Source organism: Chiloscyllium punctatum, chromosome 7, assembly GCF_047496795.1.
Source record: "Chiloscyllium punctatum isolate Juve2018m chromosome 7, sChiPun1.3, whole genome shotgun sequence".
In the NCBI taxonomy this organism is placed as follows: domain Eukaryota; kingdom Metazoa; phylum Chordata; class Chondrichthyes; order Orectolobiformes; family Hemiscylliidae; genus Chiloscyllium; species Chiloscyllium punctatum.
Window position 1 is genome coordinate 91667910 of NC_092745.1, and position 26272 is coordinate 91694181.

General features: G+C 43.6%; 1 protein-coding gene across 7 annotated transcripts in view; it reads right to left on the bottom strand.

The window, feature by feature from the left end:
* LOC140479924 (terminal uridylyltransferase 4-like) overlaps positions 1-26272 on the bottom strand; it is a 106586-nt gene that overhangs the window by 43090 nt on the left and 37224 nt on the right. For all 7 annotated transcript variants that reach the window (XM_072574310.1, XM_072574312.1, XM_072574309.1 and 4 more), the window contains 7 exons: positions 21693-21744; positions 18706-18775; positions 16465-16591; positions 12368-12487; positions 9942-10172; positions 8957-9131; positions 52-869 (listed from right to left, as the gene is read on the bottom strand). In XM_072574310.1, coding sequence (XP_072430411.1) covers positions 52-869; positions 8957-9131; positions 9942-10172; positions 12368-12487; positions 16465-16591; positions 18706-18775; positions 21693-21744 — 1593 coding nt within the window. The remainder of the gene's footprint in view (positions 1-51; positions 870-8956; positions 9132-9941; positions 10173-12367; positions 12488-16464; positions 16592-18705; positions 18776-21692; positions 21745-26272) is intronic.

The window sequence follows — 26272 nt, forward strand, 5'->3', positions numbered from 1 at the left end:
GTTGCACTATAATACATAGCTCAGTTCATGCAAATCTAAAGGATAACTTGCCTTTCCATTCGTTAGAATGCTTTTCTCAAAGACATAATGCAGCTCCCCTGTTGTTGATGCATTCCCAGTGTCATCAATAACAGCGCAGCTTGGAGCTTCAGTTTCTGTTGTGCAAGTTAGTGAGGTAGTTGATACACAACTGGCAGTGCAATTTGTTCCTTCTGAGCAATGTACTCCGTGTTTGCAACTATCTTTATGTCCATGCAGTTGCAAACTGGCTGGCAGCATCATATTTTCCATGGATTCATGTCCTAACTCTTCCAGGCCTGCCTGCTTTGAACAACTCTCTGAAGAACCTGAAAGTGCCAGTGTTCTAGTGGATTGTTTGACTGAATCACAACTGAGTAATCTTTCACTGGAATCTCTGGTACAGTTACCAGCCTCTGGTTTCCCAAGATTGCATTTTTTAAAATTCACTGCAATTCCACTATTGGAAGATGGAACACTCTTCAATTCCAAATGCTCAGCATCTATATTAACATTTGAAGTACAATCAACAGTTGTGTCAGTATATTCTGATGTTCCACTGTCACTGGTTCCATTTGTTATTTCTTCTTCAAGCGAAGATTCTTTAATATCTCTCCCTATTTCAGTTCCCTTCTGTGGCAGGCAACAATTCCCTGAACGTTCTTCTGATTTTAAAGGCTTTTTATTGTTGACTTTCCCTTTTTTCCTAGCATCTGGTTTTAACTTAATCCCATCTTTCATTTGAGGGGATGCGAAATATTTATATGCAGTCCTAAATCGTTCCAGAATATACTCAAACACCATCTGGCTGTTCAAACTGCGAGCAATATTTCTCTTTAGTGCAAAAGGGTCTATAAAAAAAGTGAACACAACAATTATATTATGCAACATTTTTTCTTATACATCAAATGCACTTGAACAAGGTCATTAAAAACGTATAATGGCATCTGTTACGAACTCTCAGAAATCTCAATTTAGTACTGCAAGGCTATCAAAATGACCTAGTCTGAAGACCTTGGAGGGGGTCCAGAGGAGGTTTACAAGAATGATCCCAGAGATGAAGGTCTTGTCCCATACGAAACGGTTGAGGACGCTGGGTCTGTATTCAAAGCAGTTTAGAAGGATGAGAGGAATCTGATTTAAACTTATTGAGAGGCCTGGACAGCGTGAATGTAGGGAAGATGTTTCCAATAGTAGGAGAGACCCAAGGGCACAGCCTCAGAATGAAGGAGCAACCTTTCTGTACTGAGATAAGGAGGAATTTCTTCAGCCAGAAGGTGGTACATTTTTAACTGAATTCATTCATGGGATGAGGGTGTTGCTGTCTAGGCCAGCATTTATTGGCTAGAAACCACACTGCTGTGAGTCTGGAGTCACATGTAGTTCAGAACAGATAAGGGTGGCAGTTTCCTTTCCAAAAGGAAATTAATGAATAAGATGGATTTTCCAACAATCACCCATGGATTCATGCTCATCACTGGAATTTTAACTCCACTTTTTAAAAAATCAACTTCCACCATCTGCCACGGGGGGATTTGAACGCAGGTCCTCAGAACATTACCTGGGTCTCTGGATTAACAGTCCTGTGATCATAGCACTAGGCCACCCCCTCTACAATGGACTCATTGCCACAGAATACTGCACAGGCCAAGTCATTGAGTGTATTTAAGACAGAGATAAATAGGTTTTCCAAAAGTAGCCTCACCAATGTCTTGTTCACCTGCAAGATGCCATCCGAATGCTTGTAATCAATTTTCTGACCAATTAAGGCAAGCATGTCCAAACAGCTTCTTCACTCTCCTGTCTACCTGTGACTTTCTTTTGCTGCAGCTTAGGAGGCTGAGGGGTGACCTTATAGATGTTTATAAAATCATGAGGCATAAAAAAGGTGGGGGAGTCGAAATCTAGAGGGCATAGGTTTAAGGTGAGAGGGAAAAGAGTTAAAAGGGACATGAGCGGCAACATTTTTTACACAGTGCGTAAATGGAATGAAGTGGTAGAGGCGGGTACCAGTACAATATTTAAAAGTCATTTGGACAGGTACATGAATAGGAAAGATTTAGAGGGATATGGTCCAAACACAGGCAATGGGACTAATTTAGTTTGGGAAACCTGGTCGGCATGGACGACCTGAACCAAAAGGTCTGTTTCCATGCTGTATGACTCTATGAATTGATGACAGGGACCGGCTGTTTCTTAGCCATATGCTCATTTAAGGGCTCATGCAATTCGCACTCTTGATTAGTGGAATATTTTTCAACTTGTTCAGCTACCAAATGGCTCTCTAATGAAATCCACCATCAGAAATCATATTAAAATAAGTTATTTTCCTCATTTCCTATTGCTGGCATCCACCTTCTCATTAATGCACAAATACTCTCATCTTCAATGTCTTGTTTGTCATTATTACTGACATTTGAATAACAATATTGCAGTTTTTAAGGCATTGCTGATTTTGATTAAATGTAAAAAGTAGCTTTTCCTGTTAATAGCACTGCCAGTCCTTCATCTAAAATGCTGGATAGGTACCAGGATAAGTATGAAGCAGATTTCATTCGAAGGAACTTTGGGGGAAGGTGATTTATGTAAGGTTTGCTGCAACACATAACAGATGAGCAGAGAGAAGAAAAGGTCTGAAACAAAAAGTCTACTTGCAGTGAGGTCAATGGCGGAGAGGCATCACCAACCGCAACATAATACGCGAACAGGGAAAGTAGCTGATTGGTGACTTGCAAAAGTCCATAAATTATCAGATTCTTGCAGGCTGTGAGAATGAACTGGGAACTGTAGTGAGGATGAGCAAATTGATCATGGCCTCATGGTATGGGAAAGCATTCAAGTTGGGGGCACCAAATAGTTCTAGTAGTAGTAGTAGTAGTAATATCAATTCCTGTGCTTCCATCATTGCTCAGTGGCCCTTTTGCTTTCATTCCCTTTTTCTTTTTCTAAATGGTCGATACAACTGAGTGGCTTGCCAGGTCATTTCAGAAGGCAATTATGCAGCAACCACATTTCTGACAGTCTGGTGTCATTTGCAGGCCAGACCAGGCAAGAATGGCATTTTCTTAGAGGACATTAGTGAACCCAATGACATTGGAAGGGAAAAGATTGAGATTCTAAAGGGAGATTACAGAGAGTTAGGCAGAAATTTAAAAAGGAGGTCCTCAAGGGTAGTAATATCTGGATTACTCCCAGTGCTATGAGCTAGTGAGGGCAGGAATAGGAGGATAGAGCAGATGAATGCATGGCTGAGGAGTTGGTGTATGGGAAAAGGATTCACATTTTTGGATTATTGGAATCTCTTTTGGGTAGAAGTGACCTGTACAAGAAGGATGGATTGTACCTAACTTGGAAGGGGACTAATATACTGGCAGGGAAATTTGCTAGAACTGCTTGGGAGGATTTAAAATAGTAAGGTGGGGGGTGGGACCCAGGGAGATAGTGAGGAAAGAGATCGATCTGAGACGGGTACAGCTGAGAACAGAAGAGAGTCAAACAGTCAGGGCAGGCAGGGACAAGGTAGGACTAATAAATTAAACTGCATTTATTTCAATGCAAGGGGCCTAACAGGGAAGGCAGATGAACTCAGGGCATGGTTAGCAACATGGGACTGAGATATCATAGTAATTACAGAAACATGGCTCAGGAATGGGCAGGACTGGCAGCTTAATGTTCCAGAATACAAATGCTACAGGAAGGATAGAAAGGGAGGCAAGAGAGGAGGGGGAGTGGCATTTTTGATAAGGGATAGCATTACAGCTGTGCTGAGGGAAGATATTCCTGAAAATACATCCAGGGAAGTTATTTGGGTGGAACTGAGAAATAAGAAAGGGATGATCACCTTATTGGGATTGTATTATACAGCCCCCAATAGTCAGAGGGAAATTGAGAAACAAACTTGTAAGGAGGTCTCAGCTATCTGTAAGAATAATAGGGTAGCTATGGTAGGGGATTTTAACTTTTCAAACATCGACTGGGACTGCCAAAGTGTTAAAGGTTTAGATGGAGAGGAATTTCTTAAGTGTGTACAAGACAATTTTCTGATTCAGTATGTGATGTACCTATTAGAGAAGGTGCAAAACTTGACCTACTCTTAGGAAATAAGGCAGGGCAGGTGACTGAGGTGTCAGTGGGGAAGCACTTTGGGGCCAGCAGCCATAATTCTATTCGTTTTAAAATAGTGATGGAAAAGGATAGACCAGATCTAAAAATTGAAATTCTAAATTGGAGAAAGGCCAATTTTGACGGTATTAGGCAAGAACTTTTGAAAGCTGATTGGAGGCAGATGTTCGCAGGTAAAGGGACGGTTGGAAAATGGGAAGCCTTCAGAAATGAGATAACAAGAATTCAGAGAAAGTATATTCCTGACAGGGTGAAAGGAAAGGCTGGTAGGCATAGGGAATGCTGGATGACTAAAGAAATTGAGGGTTTGGTTAAGAAAAAGAAGGAAGCATATGTCAGGTATAGACAGGAGAGATCGAGTGAATCCTTAGAAGAGTATAAAGAAAATAGGAGTATACTTAAGAGGGAAATCAGGAGGGCAAAACGGGGACATGAGATAGCTTTGGCAAATAGAATTAAGGAAAATCCAAAGGCTTTTACAGATATAATAAGGACAAAAGGGTAACTAGGGAGAGAATAGGGTCCCTCAAAGATCAGCAAGACGGCCTTTGTGTGGACCCTCAGAAAATGGGGGAGATACTAAATGAATATTTTGCATCAGTATTTACTGTGGAAAAGGATATGGAAGTTATAGACTGTAGAGAAATAGATGGTGACATCTTGCAAAATGTCCAGATTACAGAGGAGGAAGTGCTGGATGTCTTGAAACGGTTAAAGGTGGATACATCCCCAGGACCTGATCAGGTGTACCCGAGAACTCTGTGGGAAGCTAGAGAAGTGATTGCTGGGCCTCTTGCTGAGATATTTGTATCATTGATAGTCACAGGTGAGGTGCCAGAAGACTGGAGATTGGCAAACATAGTGCCACTATTTAAGAAGGGCGGTAAAGACAAGCCAGGGAACTATAGACCGGTGAGTCTGATCTCAGTGGTGGGCAAGTTGTTGGAGGGAATCCTGAGGGACAGGATGTACATGTATTTGGAAAGGCAAGGACTGATTCGGGATAGTCAACATAGCTTTGTGCGTGGGAAATCATGTCTCACAATCTTGATTGAGTTTTTTAAGAAGTAATAAAGAAGATTGATGAGGGCACTTAAACAGTGGCACCACGTTTGCCAACCTCCAGTCTTCCGGCACCTCACCTTTGACTATTGATGATACAAATATCTCAGTAAGAGGCCCAGCAATCACTTCTCTTGCTTCCCACAGAGTTCTCAGGTACACCTGAGCAGTAGATGTGATCTATATGGATTGCAGTAAGGCTTTTGACAAGGTTCCCCATGGGACACTGATTAGCAAGGTTAGATCTCATGGAATACAGGGAGAACTAGCTATTTGGATACAGAACTGGCTCAAAGGTGGAAGATGGAGGGTGGTGGTGGAGGATTGTTTTTCAGACGGTAGGCCTGTGACCAGTGGAGTGCCACAAGGATCGGTGCTGGGCCCTCTACTTTTTGTCATTTACATAAATGATTTGGATGCGAGCATAAGAGGCACAGTTAGTAAGTTTGCAGATGACATCAAAATTGGAGGTGTAGTGGACAGCGAAGTGGGTTACCTCCGATTACAACAGGATCTGGACCAGATGGGCCAATGGGCTGAGAGGTGGCAGATGGAGTTTAATTCAGATAAATGCGAGGTGCTGCATTTTGGGAAAGCAAATCTTAGCAGGACTTATGCACTTAATGGTAAGGTTCGAGGGAGTGTTGCTGAACAAAGAGACCTTGGAGAGCAGGTTCATAGCTCCTTGAAAGTGGAGTCGCAGGTAGATAGGATAGTGAAGGCGGCATTTGGTATGCTTTCTTTTATTGGTCAGAGTATTGAGTACAGGAGTTGGGAGGTCATGTTGCAGCTGTACAGGACATTGGTTGGAATATTGCGTGCAATTCTGGTCTCCTTCCTATCGGAAGGATGTTGTGAAACTTGAAAGGGTTCAGAAAAAATCTACAAGGATGTTGCCAGGGTTGGAGGATCTGAGCTACAGGGAGAGGCTGAACAGGCTGGGGCTGTTTTCCCTGAAGCGTTGGAAGCTGAGGGGTGACCTTATAGAGGTTTACAAAATTATGAGAGGCATGGATAGGATAAATAGACAAAGTCTGTTCCTGGGGTCGGGGAGTCCAGAACTAGAGGGCATAGGTTTAGGGTGAGACGGGAAATATATAAAAGAGGCCTCAGGGGAAACTTTTTCACGCAGAGGGTGGTATGTGTATGGAATGAGCTATCAGAGGATGTGGTGGAGGCAGGTACAATTGCAACATTTAAGAGGCATTTGGATGGGTATATGAATAGGAAGAGTTTGGAGGGATATGGGCCGGGTGCTGGCAGGTGGGACTAGATTGGGTTGGGAAATCTGGTCGGCATGGATGGGTTGGACCGAAGGGTCTGTTTCCATGCTGTACATCTTTATGACTTTATTAGTCAACCCATTAAGCTTTTCTAACAATTTACAATGGATTAATGATCATTGTGCAGATAGATTAGGGATGTTAAAGGGACTTTTAGATAAGCAAATGAACATGCAAGGAATGGAGGGATGTGGATCAAGGACAGACAGAAGAGATTAGTTTAATTTGGAGTCATGTTCAGCACAACATCATGGCCTGAAGAACTCATTCCTGTGATGTACAATTCCATGTTCTTGATTCAAGGTCTTCATAAATTCAAATTCTACTCTCTACCATGGCAAGAATTGAACCCAGAATAATATTTATGTCTCTGGATGAACATTCTACCGATAATACCACTGCCTGCCCCATAACACTTTTATTCAAAAAGGGAAGGAGACAAAACATCTAATTAACATCCAGTTAGCTTAACGGATGTCATTGGGAAAATGTTAGAATCTATTATAGAGGATGTAATAGCACAGCATTTTGATACTCAGAATACAATAAAGCACAGTCAGCATGTCTTCATGAGGGGGAATCATGCCTGACAAATTTATTAGAATTCTTTCAGGATGGTAACAAAAAGGATAGACATAAGGGGAACTAGTAATTGTAATATCTTTGGATTTTCAAAAGGTTTTTAATAAGACCACACATAAGGTACATAATAAGTCCCCATGGTGCTGGGAGTAGTATTTTAGTATGGGGAGAAGATTGGTTAACTAGTAGAAGACAGAAAGTTAGGATTAAAGGGGTATTTTCAGGTTGGCAATCTGTAACTAGTGGAATGCCACAGGGATCGTGCTGGGGCTGCAATTAGTTACAATATATATTAATGACTTGGATGAAGAAAGTGAATGTACTACAGCCAAGTTTGCAGGTGACACAAAAATAGGTGGGAAGGAAGGATGACACAAAAAGTCAAAGAGGGATATAGACAGTTTAAATCAGTAGGCAAAAAAAATTTGGCATATGAAAGATAATTTGGGCAATTATAAGATTATGTGCTGTGGTAAGAGAAATAGAGGAGGTGAATATTATTTAAATGGAGAGAGACTGAAGAGAATTGCATCGCAGATGGACATGGGGGTCCTTGTGCATTAATCACAAAAAGCTAGCATCCAGGTTCAGCTGATATTAAGGAAGGAGAACGGAATACTGGCCTTTATTTCAAACAGAAGACAGTGTATAAATAGTTAAAGTCATGCTAAAACTATACAAGGCACTGGTCAGACCACACCTGGAATACTGCGAATAGTTATGGTCCCTTATCTAAGGAAGATATACTGGTATTAGAGGCAATCTAAAGAAGGTTTGTGAGGTTGATTCCAGACATGGAGAATTTTCTTACAAGGAGACATTGAGTAGTTTGGGCCTATACTCATTATAGTATAGAAGAATGAGGAGTCACCTAATTGAAACATAAAAGATTCGTTGATGGATTGACGAGATAGATGCTGAAAGTTTATTTCCTGTTGTGGGGGAGTCTAGGACCAGACAGCAAAATCCCACAGCTAGAGGGATGTGAGACAGAAATTTACGATACAAATTAGGAGGAATTTCTTCCAAGATAGACAGCCAAAAGGTAATTCAGCATCTCTCCATAAAAATACTACCAGTGTAGTAAATCAGATTTAGGTACACTGATATTTTAAATAATAGGACCTCAGGGATAATGACTTTTCACCTTGATGAGAAAAATGACAAAAATTATGTGCATGTTGATAGCTAAGAACATAAACAGGAGTAGCCACACGGCCTTATTTGCTTGCTCTGCCATTCATAGTAAAATCATGGTTGATCTTCAAATTTAAACCATCATTAATACTTAAAGAGTTAGACTAATCTTCTGGCTAAATTTGGTACTCAAGTAATTGACTAAGACTACAAACTGAAATCCTGCTGGGAGTCTTGAACCCACACTTTACGATTCACCTACCAAACTGACACTGATTGGAAATGGTACAAAAGGGTTCATTTGTTGTGTTGATGTCTTAAACATAATTAGTACCTTTCAAAACCTTTTAAACTCATTTCCACTACCAAACAGTCCTTTAGCATGTTATTTTGGACAATGAAATTGGTTAGCCATTTACTTCATCAGAAAATTAACCTTTAATAAGTCAATGATTATACCATTTTTGAAATTTAAAAAAATGTTTTAAACTTAACCTATTTTTCTAATCAACCTTTTCAGAGAGGTTATAATGAACCTCTGGAGTAGGTGGGACTTGAATCCAGTCTTCCCAGTTCAGCGGTATGGACACTACCACTGCACTCAAGAAGACCAAATTAAAGGAATGACTCCAATCCATGGACTTTAACTCAGAACCTGTGAATGCCTCAGCTTTAACTAGAAGTCTGATGTACTATCTATTTGCACCACATTACCATTTTTTTTTTCTCTATGGATTAAATGTTCTCCTCACCCTCAATAGCTATTCTCCTTTTCGGCCAGTTTTTAGTCTCTCTTGTTACAAGATCTTTTACCCGTATACAGATGACGTACTCTTCCAATGCAAATTCTAGAGTGTAAAATTTCAGTAATTCTAGCCAGAGGTGTCCAAGAGAAACGTGATGTGTTGAACCAAACGTCAATGCAGCCTAACAGGAAATGAAAAAGCATGATAAATGATTTATAAGAAGTCTCTTCAAGTCTCTGTGATTAAAAGATTGATTTAAATTTGCAGTAATAGGGAGAAATCAGAGTTGTGTCAGTATAACAAATTAAACTAACTTCACTGTAAAGTTATTTGGTACCGTAAAGTTACCTCCAAATTAGGCCCTACAGTGGCCAAATCTCAGCAGAAACTGTACAATAAGAAAATTGAGAATTATAAGTGTGTATTTTAAAACAGAATAAGCTATGAGTCAGTCTATAACAGTTAATTACAAAACTAATTTCAGTAATTACTGATTTATGTCACGATATCTACATATAGAGATAGTAAAGATCTAAAACCGTAGATTCTAGCTATGCTCACAGTTTGCACTTTAGCTAGCTGGATTTAATTCTCATTTATACTTGTCATTCTGGTCAACTTTTCACTTGATAAATTTCTCCTTGACAACACTGTGAAACAGTCCTCCATCAAGCTTTTTTAATCAACCGCCTTAAAAGAGTTTCCAAACATGAGTTGACATGTGTGAACATTATGGATATTTGAAATTTCAACGCTAACCATGTTAGATGGAAGTTCAAACCTTTAAGCGAAGGATAGTTTTCATCAATTCAATTTTCCTCAGATCATCTGCACTTCATAGTTAATACTATAACACAGTAACATTGAGATAATTTTACGTTCAGCTCTATTCACTTACATTGCGAAATAAATAGTAAAAATCTCAATGAGAATATATAATAGTACACAAATTATAACAATGTAGCTTTAGAAATGAATATAGTGCACTTACTTTGCCTTGCTTTTCTTTTGATGAAATACTTTGGTTCTGAGGTTCACTGCTTTCCATCTTTTTATTTGAAGATTTTCTATGCTCTGCTTTATTTAAGGTTTTACCGTCTCCATTGCTCATATTTTTTGTTTCTCCAGAGTTTGCTGGTTTGTGCTCCCACAACACATATTCATCATTCTGTATGCCTTGCAGGTGATACTCATCAATTCGTTTCAAGTCAAAACCTTCAATCTAGGATACCAAAAAAGTGACAAATTAACTTTTCCCGCGAGCTCAAAACTGAAACAGGTGGATCAGTTAATAATGTACATTAAAGAAGAACTCTAGGGCTGAAATTCATCTTGGTTGATGGTGCCAAAATGATAAATACAGCCAATCCAATACCACCCATTTTGCGCCACTGTCTGAGATTAGTTTCTAGATGATTTTAGGCTGAATTTCATGTTTTATTTGGCTCGGTCCAGTTTGCGAATCCTAGCAATTTTCTCGTGCACATTTCCAAAACTGCCTCATAAATTACAAACCACACCCTGATGGCATCTCTCACCTCTGATTTCTGCCCTAACTTACCATGGGCCATTCCCAGAATACTCAGCAGGTATTCTGAAATTCACCAACATCACCTGCTCCTGCATCAGCTTTAATAGTCCATTATGCACCTAGACAAGTACTGTCAGACCAAAGGTGCTCTCTGACCAGTTCCTGACATCTGCTCTGGACATTGCAGATGGGGGAAAAATTAGCACCCAACTTTTTGGTCTAGGTCCTGGAGATCCTGCTGAGCAGGGTGGTGCCAGTATAGGACTTCCTTCTCCTCTTGCATCAGCACTGGGTATGACTCTGCCAGCCTCATCAACTTTGCGATCTGAGTTAGTGCAGTCTCAGCCATTTGGAGGAATGCCCAGCACTGTCGAAAGACAGCAAATGTCCTTCTCCACTCTGCCAACCTAAGTGTCATCATCTTCTCTCTGATACCTCACACTCAATCTCTGATGTATCTCCCCGAAGGAAAATGTTCCATCATTATTGCCTGAAACATTTGCGCTACTCACTCTCATCTACCCTAACCCCTGACACCACTAACCCTGCATGTCTACTGCATGTGCTGCCTACTCATTTACTGAGGACACTTCCCCATCTGCAACAAAAGGTGCACCATTACTTTGATCTCCCGTAATACCTGCTTCTAACTCATTCCATAAGGTAAACAGCCCATGCTAGGACAGAAAGGCTCAAGATTAGAGTGGTACTGGAAAATCACATCAGGTCAGGCAGCATCCGAGGAGCAGGAAAAATCGATGTTTCAAGCAAAAGCCTTTCATCAGGAATCAAGGGCTCAAGACAGGTACGTCCTGCCCTTCATTTGGCTCCTTACCCTTTAAAAAGGAAGGATCCTGACTCTGGCCACCGCTGCCAGAGCCTGGACTGGTATTGGAGGCTGCCCTTGTGCTGGAAACCCCTGACCAAAGTCTATCCTTCAAAGGAGCCTGTTGACAAACTTTCTGGCTTTGCGTCTGTGCTAAAAGGTATGGCAAGACAGCAGTAATATGAGCTTGGCATCTCTGGTTGAGGGGGCGAAGCACAAAAAGGCATGCTAGGGATACTGCAAGCATCAAGCTAAGCTTAGATTGAGTGAGTATTATGAAACAATGTGAATAGCCAGGAGATGCAGCCTGGAGCAATTTATGAACTGGGTGCATGACCCTAAGCACGATGTCCTTACTGGATGAGTACAATAATAGCCCAGGGTGCAACACTGAAATGGAGAAGTATCCTATAAGTGGATCAGAGGTGTGCCATGAGGGTTCTGAAACATGTCGGCCACCAATGTCTGTAGACATGGGTGAATATGGCCAGTGCCAATGGAGTTTGCCCTGAGATGTCAGTGAATGGGATGTTTTTCAGAACAGGTGATGAACTGAATCCACCAAGGTGCTCACTGTGGTTTCTTTGTTATGTTTGTCTGATATCTAGCTTATTTGGTGTGTTTGGTAAAATAGCAGGGTGAATATCAACGAGGCAAGTTGTGGCGTTAACAAGACATTTAACGTGTATTAGACCCCATCGATTGGCATCTTGCTACTGCCTAGCATGAACCTTGCTACGCTGCTTGTGAAAAGCGCAAAAGATTGAGTGAGATGATCTTGACATCAAGGGAGGTCTAGTCGCATGATTTTGCAACAAATGTGCCATAACTCATTATTCAGACCGCTATAAGAGTCATTACAGACCTCGATAAGATTGATAACATTGAAATTCAGCAAAAATATGTGAATGTAAATATACATACTGCTATTACTTGAGAAAGGTGTTAGCCAGTGATTTGTCGTTTGATGCCTTTTTTAAAGCTAAACAAGATTAGATATGAATCAAAGGAAAGCAGAAGAATGAGAGCACCTCATAGGGAAAAATATAATGATCCTCACCCATGAGCCCAAGTAGGCTGGTAAAAGAGGTTCTTGTCTTTGTTGAAGAAAAAATATCACCATCAATGTAAATGAATAGGAGGGAATGCCACCTTCTGCTTGACAGTCTATGTGGCACACCTAAAATGACAAAGAATTTGAAAGATTTGAAATAGCTATTGTAAATGCAACTTATGATAATATAACATTTTCAAAAATTAGGCAGTGAAGAATTGTTTAATCATCGAACAACTGCTGATGAAGCAAACTGAGACTATTACACAATTTTTATGCAAAACTTTTAATGCGCAGGTGCTTCACAAAGATTTAAGAAAAAGTGAAGTCTAAGCCAAAAGAGGAATGGTTACAAAGACAAAAGTTAAGGCAGAAAAACTGATTTTCAAGTGCATGGTCCAAAATGGGCAAGCAGAAACACAGAGAAGATGACACCAAAATTGGTGGTGCAGTGGACAGCGAAGAGGGTTACCTCAGATTACAACAGGATCTGGACCCGATGGGCCAATGGGCTGAGAAGTGGCAGATGGAGTTTAATTCAGATAAATGCGAGGTGCTGCATTTTGGGAAAGCAAATCTTAGCAGGACTTATACACTTAATGGTAAGGTCCTTGGGAGTGTTGCTGAACAAAGAGACCTTGGAGAGCAGGTTCATAGCTCCTTGAAAGTGGAGTCGCAGGTAGATAGGATAGTGAAGAAGGCGTTTGGTATGCTTTCCTTTATTGGACTGAGTATTGAGTACAGGAATTGGGAGGTCATGTTGCGGCTGTACAGGACATTGGTTAGGCCACCATTGGAATGTTGCGTGCAATTCTGGTCTCCTTCCTATCGGAAAGATGTTGGAGGATCTGAGCTACAGGGAGATGCTGAACAGGCTGGGATTGTTTTCCCTGGAGCGTCGGAGGCGGAGGGGTGACCTAGAGTTTACAAAATTATGAGGGGCACGGATAGGATAAATAGACAAAGTCTGTTCCCTGGGGTCGGGGAGTCCAGAACTAGGGGGCATAGGTTTAGGGTAAAAGAGACCTAACGGGCAACTTTTTCATGCAGAAGGTGATACGTGTATGGAATGAGCTGCCAGAGGATGTGGTGGAGGCTGGCACAATTGCAACATTTAAGAGGCATTTGGATGGGTATATGAATAGGAAGGGTTTGGAGGGATATGTGCCGGGTGCTGGCAGGTGGGATTAGATTGGATTGGGATATCTGGTTGGCATGGACGGTTGGACCAAGGGGTCTGTTTCCATGCTGTACATCTCTATGAGTCTAAGAGAATTTGACAGCATTGGACCTATGCAACTGAACTCAGACCTTCTAACACTGGATTAGAGAGTAGAAGAACACAGCAGCAGCAGAGCAATAGTGAATTTCAGTGGAAGTTATAAGCTGCAGATGGTTAAGAAAATAGCCAAGAATGAGATCACAGAGAGTTTTAAAGACAAGAGTCAGAATTTTAAATTTGAAATATTATGGGTCTGGGGGTTAATATAGTTCAGGAAGGATGAAGGTGAAGGATAAAGATTAAAGATGAAATTTAACACAGAATTAGATAAAAGAAATAATTTTTCATTGACTGAACGTTATGTTGTGTGGAAGGAGAAATTTTGTGAGGTGATGGATTAAGATGATGGAATTTAGGAGGGATATTGAAAAGTAAAATCTGGAAAAGAAAAAGGTATTAATAAGGTTCAACAATAAGTTAGGTGAGGTAGGATCAGACAATTTTATTGTGGCAGTATTATGCGTTTTTCATGAAGTGCAAGCAGTGGGGTCGGAAAATCAATTTGGGGCCAAAGAGTTTGTAAGCTCTGATTCAGTTTGGTTTAGCAGTCAGGAAGGGAAATTAAGTTAATTACATGGGTATGCAAGTCATGCCAGTGCTTGTGATCTTTCCAATGACTATCTAGCGAAAACTCGATATTAAACAGCAGGTGATAAGTGGTGTTCCATAAGGCTCAGTGTTGGGACCACAACTTTTCACCTAATACATTAATGATCTAGATAAAGAAACTGAGGGCATTCTGGTCAAGTTTGCAGATGATACAAAAATAGGTAGGGAGACAGATAGCATTGAGGAGGTGGGGAGGCTGCAGAAGGGTTTGGACAAGTTAGGAGAGTTTTGAGCAGATTTGTAGCTCAGGTTGAGGTTCTGGATGTAGATTTGCTTGCTGAGCTGGAAGGTACATTTCCTGACGTTTCGTTGCCCTCCTAGGTAATATCTTCAGTGGGCCTCAGGCGAAGCACTGCTGATAAGTCCTGCCTTCTATTTATATGTTTGGGTTTCTTTGGGTTGGTGATGTCATTTCCTATAGTGAAGTCACTTCCTATTCTTATTCTCAGGGGGTGGTAGATGGGGTCTAACTTGATGTGTTTGTGGTAAAGTTCTGGTTGGAGGAATGCTTCTAGGAATTCTCATGTGTGTCTTTGTTCGGCTTGTCCTAGGATGGATGTGTTGTCCCTGTCGAAGTGGTGTCCTTCCTTATCCGTATGTAAGGATACTAGTGAGACAGGGTAATGTCTTTTTGTGGCTAGTTGGTGTTCATATATCCAGGTGGCTAGTTTTCTGCCTGTTTGTCCAACGTAGTGTTTGTTGCAGTCCTTGCACATTATTTTGTAAATGACATTAGTTTTGTTTGTTGTCTGTATAGGGTCTTTCAAGTTCATTAGCTGCTGTTTTTGGTTAGGAGAGTGGACAAAGAAGTGGCAGATGGATTATAACGTGTGAGATTGTGCACTTTGATGGGAAAAACAGAGGCATGGACTATTTTCTAAATGGAGAAAATTCGATTTGGAGTATTGTGCACAGTGTATGGTCCCATATCTCAGGAAGGACGTACTGGTCTTGGAATGTTTTCAGAGGAGGCTCATGAGAATGGTTCCAGGAAAGAAAAGCTTTAACATATAAGGAACGTTTGAGGACTCTGAATTTATACTCAATGGCGTGTAGAAGGATGAGGGGGTGGTCTCATTGAAACATACAGAATACCAAACGGCCTAGACAGAGTAGATGTTGGGAAGACATTTCCATTGGTAGGAGAGACTAGGACCCGAGAGCATGGCCTTAGAGTAAAAGGAAGACCTTTTAGAACGGAGAGAAGGAGAAACATCTTCAGCCAGAGTGGTGAATCTATGGAATTCATTGCCACAGAAGGCTGTAGAGGCCAGGTCATTGAGTATATTTAAGACTGAAATAGATAGATTCTTGAGTAGTAAGGGGATCAAGGGTTATGGGGAGAAAGTGGGAGCTTGGGGTTGAGAAACCTATTAGCCATGATCGGATGGCTAGTGGGCTTAATGGGCTGACTGGTCTAATTTCTGCCCCATGACTTATGGTCAGTGTTCTTATAGTAGATGACCTGTGGAAGGCTGAGAGAGGACACGGAGAGATGCTATCTTGTATATAAATGGAACTAGTGTCTGGAAAACATTGCCAATGTCCAGTATGCAGATGGATGCTTAGGATCAAAAACAGAAATTGCTAGAAAAATATAGTTCTGAAGGTCTCTGGACCGAAATGTTACCTCTGCTTTCTCTCCACAGATGCTGCCAGACCTGTTACTTTTCTAGCAATTTCTGTTTTGTTTCTGATTTTCAGCATCTGCAGTTCTCTGTTTTGTTTTTAGTTTTATGCTTGCTTAGGAGGCTCCTGAGATGTCACAAAGATGGGAAGAGAAGCCATTACTAAAAGATACCTTTGACTTAGTACCAGACTCAAAATGATACTAGGAAAGGGAAAATTCAGGCCATAGAGATCACCAGATGGTTTTGGGTTGCTTTCTTCAAGCTCAGTACTGATGGTTATTGTTTTGCTGCTAACTGAAATATACTGCCAACAGTATTTCATTATTGCTACAGAGGCAATTATAATGTATGGAGTTGTATTGAATTATAGTCCTCTGACAATGCAAACGTTCCAAAATTGCAATGAGAATTCATTCTAAATTACAGGCCCAAGTCCTAGAGCAGCTTTTAAACCAACAGCTGACTCAAAGACAAGAATGCTCCATTGCGCCACTCTCCCACTTGACTAACTCAAGAATGGCTCAGTGTTCATATACATTGTGATTAAATCAAAACATTTAATTGAGAAGCAAAATACTCACCCTTGCCCAGCATCGAAATGCTAGAACTAGCGGGATCAGTCGAGGCTCCAATTTGGACAGAGCTGCTAGAAGGTTAGTAGTAAGGCAGGCCACATCGTTCCCTGCACTGACTTTACAAATCAGACCACTGTTGATGAAAAGAATAAGAACACTCTGAAACTGTTTCTACAGATTACTGTAAAGAATAAACTGATTTCATTTTTGCATGATTTAGTCATTTTAATTCAACTGTTAAATATTTGACTAGCTGTTACAAGGTTGAATCTCAAACTTGAATGCAACTATTCCTCCACGCTCAGTTGAGAATACGGAAGGAAAACAACTGGCTCGTAAATTCTACCCACTGCACCTCCTGTAATATTATTCTCTATGTTCTGCATACATGGAGATGATTTTAACTTGGGTCATTAGACTCTTTTATGAACCAGACAGTTTGAATGTCATCAATGAGGAGCGGATAGGAGAAAAGACAATTGCGGCTAACTGTGAGGATGCAATTTACAGCATCGAGCTTAAACCTATAAGACAAAACTGAATGACAGCACAAATTCAAGGATTTGCATTTATGTTGCATTTTCCATGATATCGAGAGATCCTAAAATACTTTACAGCCAATGCAGATATTGAAATTTAACCAATGTTGAAAGATAGACAAATATTGCAGCCAATCTATGCATCAAAAATTTACACAAATAGCAATGAGATAAATGATCAGATAATCATGCCAGGGTTGGTTGAGGGGTATACAAGAAAAGACAAAGGGAGCATTCTCCTCTCTTCTTTGAACAGTGACATGGGATATTTAATGCTTACTTCAAGGACAGGAAGAGCCTTGGTTTAATATTTCACCTGAAGCCACCTTTAAAATTGTAGAAGGACCTTACTATTGCACTCAAGTGTAAACTTGGATTAAGTACTCAAGTTTCTATAATATGACTTGAAGCTAGAGTCTTTAGACTGAAGTGACAAGAGTGTGAGCATGGAGTTAATAAGTTTAAAAACAAACCATTAGGGAAGAAATATAGGTTGAACATATGCCTATGCATTTCTACATTATATCTAAAATTTGAACTCAGTATTTTAACCCTCATCAAGCCAATCTCAATTATTTCCCAATAAACCACGGGGATTACTGACTTGATTTATTGATAAATTAGCATATCTTGTTGAAGGTTAAATTAGACTTTAAATAGCAACAATAATATTCACACTTCAAACACTTGTAATATACTTGAGTATATACATGCATGCCAACTTGGATGTTTATTATTAGTCAACACCTTTCACTGAAAGGTGAAAGGCAACCTACATGATCATAATTAAAGCAACATCTCCATGTTAAAGGGCATGCTACTGCAAATTATACATACACTGCACAAAGGGTATACAGCACATACAATTATTTGTCCAGAATGTGATAAGTAACATATCTTAGAGGTTTTAAGAAATGAAAGCTTTGAAAGGGTTCAGAAAAGATTTACAAGGATGTTGCCAGGGTTGGAGGATTTGAGCTATAGGAAGAGACTGGACAGGCTGGGGCGGTTTTCCCTGGAGTGTCAGAGGTTGAGGGGTGACCTTATAGAGGTTTACAAAATTATGAGGGGCATGGATAGGGTAAATAGGCAAAATCTTTTCCCTGGGGTTGGGGAGTCCAGAACTAGAGGGCATAGGTTCAGGGTAAAGATATAAAAGAGACCTAAGGGGCAACTTTTTCACACAAAGGGTGGTACGTGTAAGGAATGAGCTGCCAGAGGATGTGGTGGAGGCAGGTACAATTGCAACATTTAAGAGGCATTTGGATGGGTATATGAATAGGAAGGGTTTGGAGGGATATGGGCCGGGTGCTGACAGGTGGGACTAGATTGGGTTGGGATATCTGGTCGGCATGGACAGGTTGGACCGAAGGGTCTGTTTCCATGCTGTACATCTCTATGACTCTATATACAATTAAAATAAGACAAAATTTTGAAGGACAGTGGATTTGTCAAGAACCAAGAGAAAAAAAGAAAAGTAAATGTTCAGGTGAAAACCTTTAATCTGACTGAACCTTGGAAGATGACTGTACAAATCATTCTACCCTCGAAGGTATTAGGTTATCCCCCAGAGTCAAACATAAACTATATCATGCGGTTTCTCATACTGTAACTTTTATAGAGTTTAAAATATGTGCAAGAAAATGTCAATATCATTTGGAAGAAAGGGATAAAATAAATTTTCCCTGTAATTACAGGGTACACAAACCTTTGTATATCCCTGCAGGAGATAATTGGAACTTTGGCATGGAAATCAGACTTGACATCTGAATATAAAGCTGCAAAGTAATGTTTTAATACATTAAGGATAAAGGCAAGAAAAATGTATGCATGATTTTAAAAATTATTTTCACTAAATGAATGCTATAGTTTTCCAATTTCAAAGCTGATACAAATGATTCTTTCTTAAAGAAAAATCAATTTATTTCTCATCAGAGGAGTTACTAGACTGAAAACAGCCAAAGTTCATCGATTTGGTATTTTTATTAGTTCATAGGAAAGCCATAATTTATTGCTTATTCTAATTCCCTCAATAAGGAGATGGTAAGCCACCTGCTGCTGATGTGCTTATGGTGCAAGTACACCCACAACACTACCAATTCTGATCATTCCTGTTAGGTATACTATACATGCAGGAGATCATGTATCAAATTATTCAAATATTCTAACAAAAATATTGTCTTCTGAAAGAATCACATGTAATTGCTAGCCAATTGTTTCCATCATTTTTCTTGGGAGGCTATTATATCAACTAATTGCTCAATATTGTTTCCCAAGACTTACTTTAAATTTATAACTTCTTCAAGCAGACGCAATGCACTATGTTGCTATTCTGGACAAGGTGCATCAGCTTGTTATGATGTACACCATCTAGCCCCAATGACACACAGAAACAACAACCATTTCAACTTTCAACATCTTCTTTTCCGGTGCACATTTAGATCGATGGTAATTACAACTATTATGTATATGATGTACACTAACTGAATATATGTTGAAGGGAAATGAGAGGCGAACATCCAATACATAACATTTAATCAGAACTTGTTCAGCAATGTTACAGAAACACACTTTATTTTACTTGTTGTGGTTTCAGAAACTGTTGATACAGAATCATTATGGTGCAGAAGGCCATTCAGCCCATTGTGTCCACACTGGCTCTCTGAATGAACATTATGTCTTAGTGCCAATCACTTTGTCTTTTCACAATAACTCTGCACATACTAATATAAATGAGTGAACTGCAAATGATTATGTTAAGTTAGCATCTTATGATCAGTACCAGAATAAATATATCAAATCTTTAAAGCCATTTAGAAAAAGATTGAAAAATAAGGCCTCCATGGGTTGCTCGCATAGATTGATGCCATCTTGTGTCAGGACAAAATTGACAGGACATCTTTCTGATGTGATTCACATCATACCAGGCCAAAAGATATCGGAGGTCCATCAACATCATTATTATTTTATGCGGTTTGCCCTTCAAACTCCCCCTCAAACAATGATTGAAACCACAGAGGTGAAAAGCCGAACTTGAGAATTCTTATTTGACTACCAAAGCACCTTATTTGGAAAACAATTTGACACTAGAATCAGAGCATCATAGAGATGTACAGCATGGAAACAGACCCTTCGGTCCAACTTGTCCATGCCGACCAGATATCCCAAACTAATCTAGTCCCACTTCCCAGCACCCGGCCCATATCCTTCCTATTCATATACCTATTCAGATGCTTTTTAAATGTTGCAATTGTATCAGCCTCCACCACTTCCTCTGGCAGCTCATTCCATAGATGCACGACTCTCTGTGTGAAAACATTGCCCCTTAGGTCTCTTTTATATCTTTCCCCTCTCACCCTAAACTTAAGCCCTCGAGTTCTGGACTCCTCCACCCTAGGGAAAAGACCTTGTCTATTTACCCCATCCATGCCCCTCATGATTTTGTAAACCTCTAGAAGGCCACCCCTCAGCGTCCAATGATCCAGGGAAAAAAGCCCTAGCCTATTCAACCTCTCCCTTTAGCTCAAATCCTCCAACCCTGGCAACATTCTTGTAAATCTTTTCTGAACCCTTTCAAGTTTCACAACATCCTTCTGATAGGAAGGAGACCAGAATTGCATGCAATATTCCAAAAGTGGCCTAACCAAAGTCCTGTACAGCTGCAACATGACCTCCCAACTCCTATACTCAATACTATGATGAATAAAGGAAAGCATACCAAATGCCTTCTTCACCATCCTACCTACTTTCAAGGAGCTATGAACCTGCACTCCAAGGTCTCTTTATTCAGCAACACTCCCTCGAACCTTACCATTGAGTGTATAAGTCCTGCTAAGATTTGCTTTCCCAAAATGCAACACCTTGCACTTATCTACACTAACTTCTATCTACCACTCCTCAGCCCATTGGCCCATCTGATCAAGATCCCGTTGTAGTCTGAGGTAATCTTCTTCACTGTCCACTACACCTCCAAATTTGGTGTCATCTGCAAACTTACTACGGGAGGTCACATGATAAGGCAGGCATATTTGCTCCATGCTTAAAAAGGTATTAGCAGAATTCAAACTGGCATTCAAGAGAGTTCCATCAGAGAGAGAGTCCTCCAAGTAAAGTAATCAGAACTCTGTATCTAATTGCAATATCTTGAAAGGTAAGGAAAGGCTCTTTCCTTCAACCTGTTCACTTTGAAGTTCCCATAAGAAATCCACCTTTGGGCAGATCAATTAGTAGAAACCTTCGCAGCTAGTAAGAAATCTCTCAAATTTCAACAATTTTATTCCAGCCAAAGCATTAATTCAAGCAAGAAACATCAGCCCTGTGCCAAAATAGAGATTGGATTAAATTTATTTTTTATAATTACTGATTTATCTTCATCTCCACCTGTATTGTGTGTGAGATGGTATGGGTAAGTTGAATTAACGAGCGTCATATATTTGTTAATCACTGGGGCAAGTGTGTGAAAAATAAAACAATCTTCAATTTTAAATGCAGAAAACCTGGCTGTTTGGGAAATAAAAATAAATAGCTAAACTTGGTACCCAAGTCACGAGCCTCCACTTAACAATATATGGCCACAATCAGGAACTCAGCATATGGAAGCTTACTTTGCAGCTCCACCCAATGTCCACAATATCTTCACATACATAGTTTATAATGGTCATGTCTTGAAATATCAAAAGTAGTCAGTAAACTTACAATTGTTTTTAATAATGTCCAGCACTTGTATCAAAACATCTGGCTGATTTAACTGCAAAAGAAACAATAATGGATAAAATCAAATTACTTCAATTCTACAGGGGAAGGGTCAGAAATCAATTCTTTAAATCTTTACAATACCTAACAACAAAACTCATTATTTTAAACTTGTTTAGTATTTATTAAATGATAAGTGGAGATCTTTTAATGCTTTGCCCTTCTTTTACTAATGTTGATGTTGCCAGCTGGCTAGCAATTATTGCCCATTTCCAATTGCCCAGAGGACAGTGAAGATTCAAGCACATTAGTATGGGTCTGGAGCCAGACCAGCAAAGAATGGCAGTTTTCTTTTCCTAAAGGGCATTAGTGAACCAGCTAGGGTTTTACAACAATTAGTATAACATGGTTGTCATCAGGCTAGATGTTTCATTCCAGATCTTCAATGAATTTGAAATTTTAACATCTGCCATGGTGGGATTTAAACCCATGACCGCAGAATATAAACCTGGAGTTCTGGATTACTAGTTCAGTGACATTACCATTATGCCACCACCTCCCCTGTGCAAATCAATTCCAGATTACATTCCTCTACTGATGAAATATGGCAGGGGGCTGTGCTGGGGGCGGGGGGCAGGGTTGGACTGGGTTGGGGGTGGCTGGGCGGGGCAGGTATGGACCGGGATGAGGGCGGGTGGCATGTTTGGAGCGGCTTGGGGGCAGTTGGAGTGTTTGAACCGGCTTGGGGGGCAGTTGGAGTGTTTGGACCGGCTTGGGGGGCGGATGGAGTGTTTAGACCGAGCTGGGGGTGGGTGACGTGTTTGGACCGGGCTGGGGACGGGTGGTGTGTTTGGACCGGGTTGGGGACGGGGGGGCGGGTGGTGTGTTTGGACTGGGTTGGAGGCGGGTGGACTGTTTCGATCAGGTTGGGGGGAGGGGAGCGTTTAGATCAAGTTGGGGGCAGGTGGTGTGTTTGGACAGTGTTGGGGGTGGATGGTGTGTTTAGACCAGGTTGGCGGCGGGTGGAGAGTTTAGACCGGGTTGGCAGCGGGTGGAGTGTTTAGACCGGGTTGGGGCGGGTGGAGTGTTTAGACCGGGTTGGGGGCGGGTGGAGTGTTTAGACCGAGTTGGGGGCGGGTGGCGTGTTTGGACCGGGTTGGGGGGCGGGTAGAGTGTTTGGACCGAGTTGGGGGTGGGTGAAGTGTTAAGACCAAGTTGGGGGTGTGTGCGTGTTTGGACCGGGTTGGGGACGGGGGGGCGGGTGGTGTGTTTGGACTGGGTTGGAGGCGGGTGGACTGTTTCGATCAGGTTGGGGGGAGGGGAGCGTTTAGATCAAGTTGGGGGCGGGTGGAGTGTTTGAACCGGGTTGGGGGCGGGTGGCGTGTTTAGACCGGGTTGGGGGGCGGATGGAGTGTTTGGACTGGGTGGCATGTCTGGAATGGGTTGGGGGTGGGTGGAGTGTTTAGACCAGGTTGGGAGCGGGTGGAGTGTTTAGACCGAGTTGGGGGCGGGTGGTGTGTTTGGACAGTGTTGGGGGTGGATAGTGTGTTTAGACCAGGTTGGCGGCGGGTGGAGAGTTTAGACCGGGTTGGCAGCGGGTGGAGTGTTTAGACCGGGTTGGGGCGGGTGGAGTGTTTAGACTGAGTTGGGGGCGGGTGGCGTGTTTGGACCGGGTTGGGGGGCGGGTAGAGTGTTTGGACCGAGTTGGGGGCAGGTGAAGTGTTAAGACCAAGTTGGGGGTGTGTGGCGTGTTTGGACTGGGTTGGGAATGGGTGGAGTGTTTAGACCAGGCTGGGGGCGGGTGGAGCGTTTAGACCGGGTTGGGGGCGGGTGTCGCGTTTGGACCGGGTTGGGGGCTGGTGGTGCGTTTGGACTGGGTTGGAGGCGGGTGGCGTGTTTGGACTGGGTTGGGGGTGGGTGGAGTATTTAGACCAAATTGGGGGCAGATTGCGAGTTTGGACCGGGTTGGGGGCGGGTGGAGTGTTTAGACCAAGTGGGGTTGGGTGTGGGTGGCGTGTCTAGACCGTGTTTGGGGCGGGTGGAGTTTTAAGGCCGTGTTGGGGGCGGGTGGAGTGTTTAGACCGGGTTGGGGGTGCGTGGCGTGTTTGGACCGAGTTGGGGGCAGGTGGACTATTTAGACCAAGTTGGGGGTGGGTGGACTGTTTAGACCAGGTTGGGAGCGGGTGGCGTGTTTGGACCGAGTTGGGGGGGTGGTGGAGTGTTTGGACCGGGTTGGGGGCGGGTGGTGAGTTCAGACCGGGTTAGGGGCGGATCGTGTGTTTAGACCAGGTTGGGGGCGGGTGGAGTGTTTCGACCAGGTTGGGGGCGGGTGGTGAGTTTGGACCAAGTTGGGGGTGGGTGGAGTGTTTTGACCAAGTTGGGGGTGGGTGGAATGTTTAGACCGGGTTGGGGGTGGGTGGAGTGTTTAGACCGGGTTGGGGACGGGTGGCGTGTTTAGACCAAGTTGGGGGCGGGTGGCGAGTTTAGACCGGGTTGGGGACAGGTGCAGTGTTTGACCGAGTTGGGGGCAGGTGGCGTGTTTAGACCAAGTTAGGGGTGGGTGGCATGTTTGGACTGGGTGGAGTGTTTAGACCGGGTTTGGGGCGGGTGGAGTGTTTAGACCGGGTTGGGCGCGTGTGGCGAGTTTGGACGAGTTGGGGGCGGGTGGCGTGTTAAGGCCAAGTTAGGGGCGGGTGGCGTGTTTGGACCGGGTTTGGGGTGGGTGGCGTATTTGGACCGGGTTGGGGGCGGGTGGAGTGTTTAGACCGAGTTGGGAGCGGGTGGCGAGTTTAGACCGGGTTGGGGGCGGGTGGAGTGTTTAGACCAGGTTGGGGGCGGGTGGAGTGTTTAGACCGAGTTGGGGGCGGGTGGAGTGTTTAGACCGAGTTGGGGGCGGGTGGCGAGTTTAGACCGAGTTGGGGGCGGGTGGCGAGTTTAGACCGGGTTTCGGGCAGGTGGAGTGTTTAGACCAGGTTGGGGGTGGGTGGAGTGTTTAGACCGGGTTGGGGGCGGGGGGGGGGGGGCATGTTTGGACCGGGTTGGGGGTGGGGGGGAGCAGGTTTGGACATGGCTGGGGGCAGGGGGCACGGTTTTGGACCGAGTTGGGGGCAGGTGGCGTGTTTAGACCGGGTTGGGGGCGGGTGGAGTGTTTGGACCGGGTTGGGGGCGGGTGGCGAATTTGGACCGTGTTGGAGGCGGATGGCAAGTTTGAACCGAGTTGGGGGCGGGTATAGTGTTTAGACCAAGTTGGGGGCAGGTGGCGAGTTTAGACTGGGTTGGAGGCGGGCTTGTTTGGACCGGGTTGGGGGCGGGTGGGCGGGTTTGGACCGGGTTGGGAGTGGGGGGGGACAGGTTTGGACCAGGTTGGGGGCGGGGGGGTCGGTTTTGGACCGAGTTGGGGGCGGGGACGCGGTCTTGGACCGAGTTGGGGGCGAGTAGCATGTTTAGACCGGGTTGGGGGGCGGGTGGAGTGTTTGGACCGGGTTGGGGGCAGGTGGCGTGTTTAGACCGGGTTGGGGGCGGGTGGAGTGTTTGGACCGGGTTGGGGGCGGGTGGCGAATTTGGACCGTGTTGGAGGCGGATGGCAAGTTTGAACCGAGTTGGGGGCGGGTATAGTGTTTAGACCAAGTTGGGGGCAGGTGGCGAGTTTAGACTGGGTTGGAGGCGGGCTTGTTTGGACCGGGTTGGGGGCGGGTGGGCGGGTTTGGACCGGGTTGGGAGTGGGGGGGGACAGGTTTGGACCAGGTTGGGGGCGGGGGGGTCGGTTTTGGACCGAGTTGGGGGCGGGGACGCGGTCTTGGACCGAGTTGGGGGCGAGTAGCATGTTTAGACCGGGTTGGGGGGCGGGTGGAGTGTTTGGACCGGGTTGGGGGCGGGTGGCGAGTTTGGACCGTGTTGGAGGCGGGTAGCAAAGCTGAACTGAGTTGGGGGCGGGTGGCGCGTTTTGACCGGGTTGGGGACGGGTGGTGAGTTTGGACCGGGTTGGGGCGGGTGGAGTGTTTAGACTGGGTTGGAGGCACGTGGCGAGTTTGGACCAGATTGCGGGCGGGTGGAGTGTTTAGAACGGGTTGGAGACGGGTGCCGAGTTTGTACCGGGTTGGAGGCGGGTGGAGTGTTTAGACCGGAATGGAGGCGGGTAGTGTGTTTGGACCGGGTTGGGGGAGAGTGGCGAGTTTGGACCGGTTTGGGGGCGGGAGGCGGGTTTGGACCGAGTTGGGGGCGGGTGGCGTGTTTAGTCCGGGTTGGGGGCGGGTGGTGTGTTTAGACCGGGTGGCGAGTTGGACCGGGTTGGGGCGGAGCTGTGTTTGGACCGGGTTCAGGGCGGGGGGGCGGGTTTGGACCGGCTTGGGAGCAGGGTGGGCGATTTTGGACCAGGTTGGGGGTGGGTGGCGGTTTTGGACCGGGTTGAGGCAGGTGTGGACCGGGTTGGGAGCAGGGGGCACGGGTTTTTACCGGGTTGGGTGGGATTGGACCGGTGTGGGGGTGGGTGGTGGGCTTGGACCACATTGGGGACAGGGGGACTGTTTTGACTGGGTTGGGGGCGGGTGGCGGGTTTGGACCGGGTTGGGGGCAGGGTGCGGGTT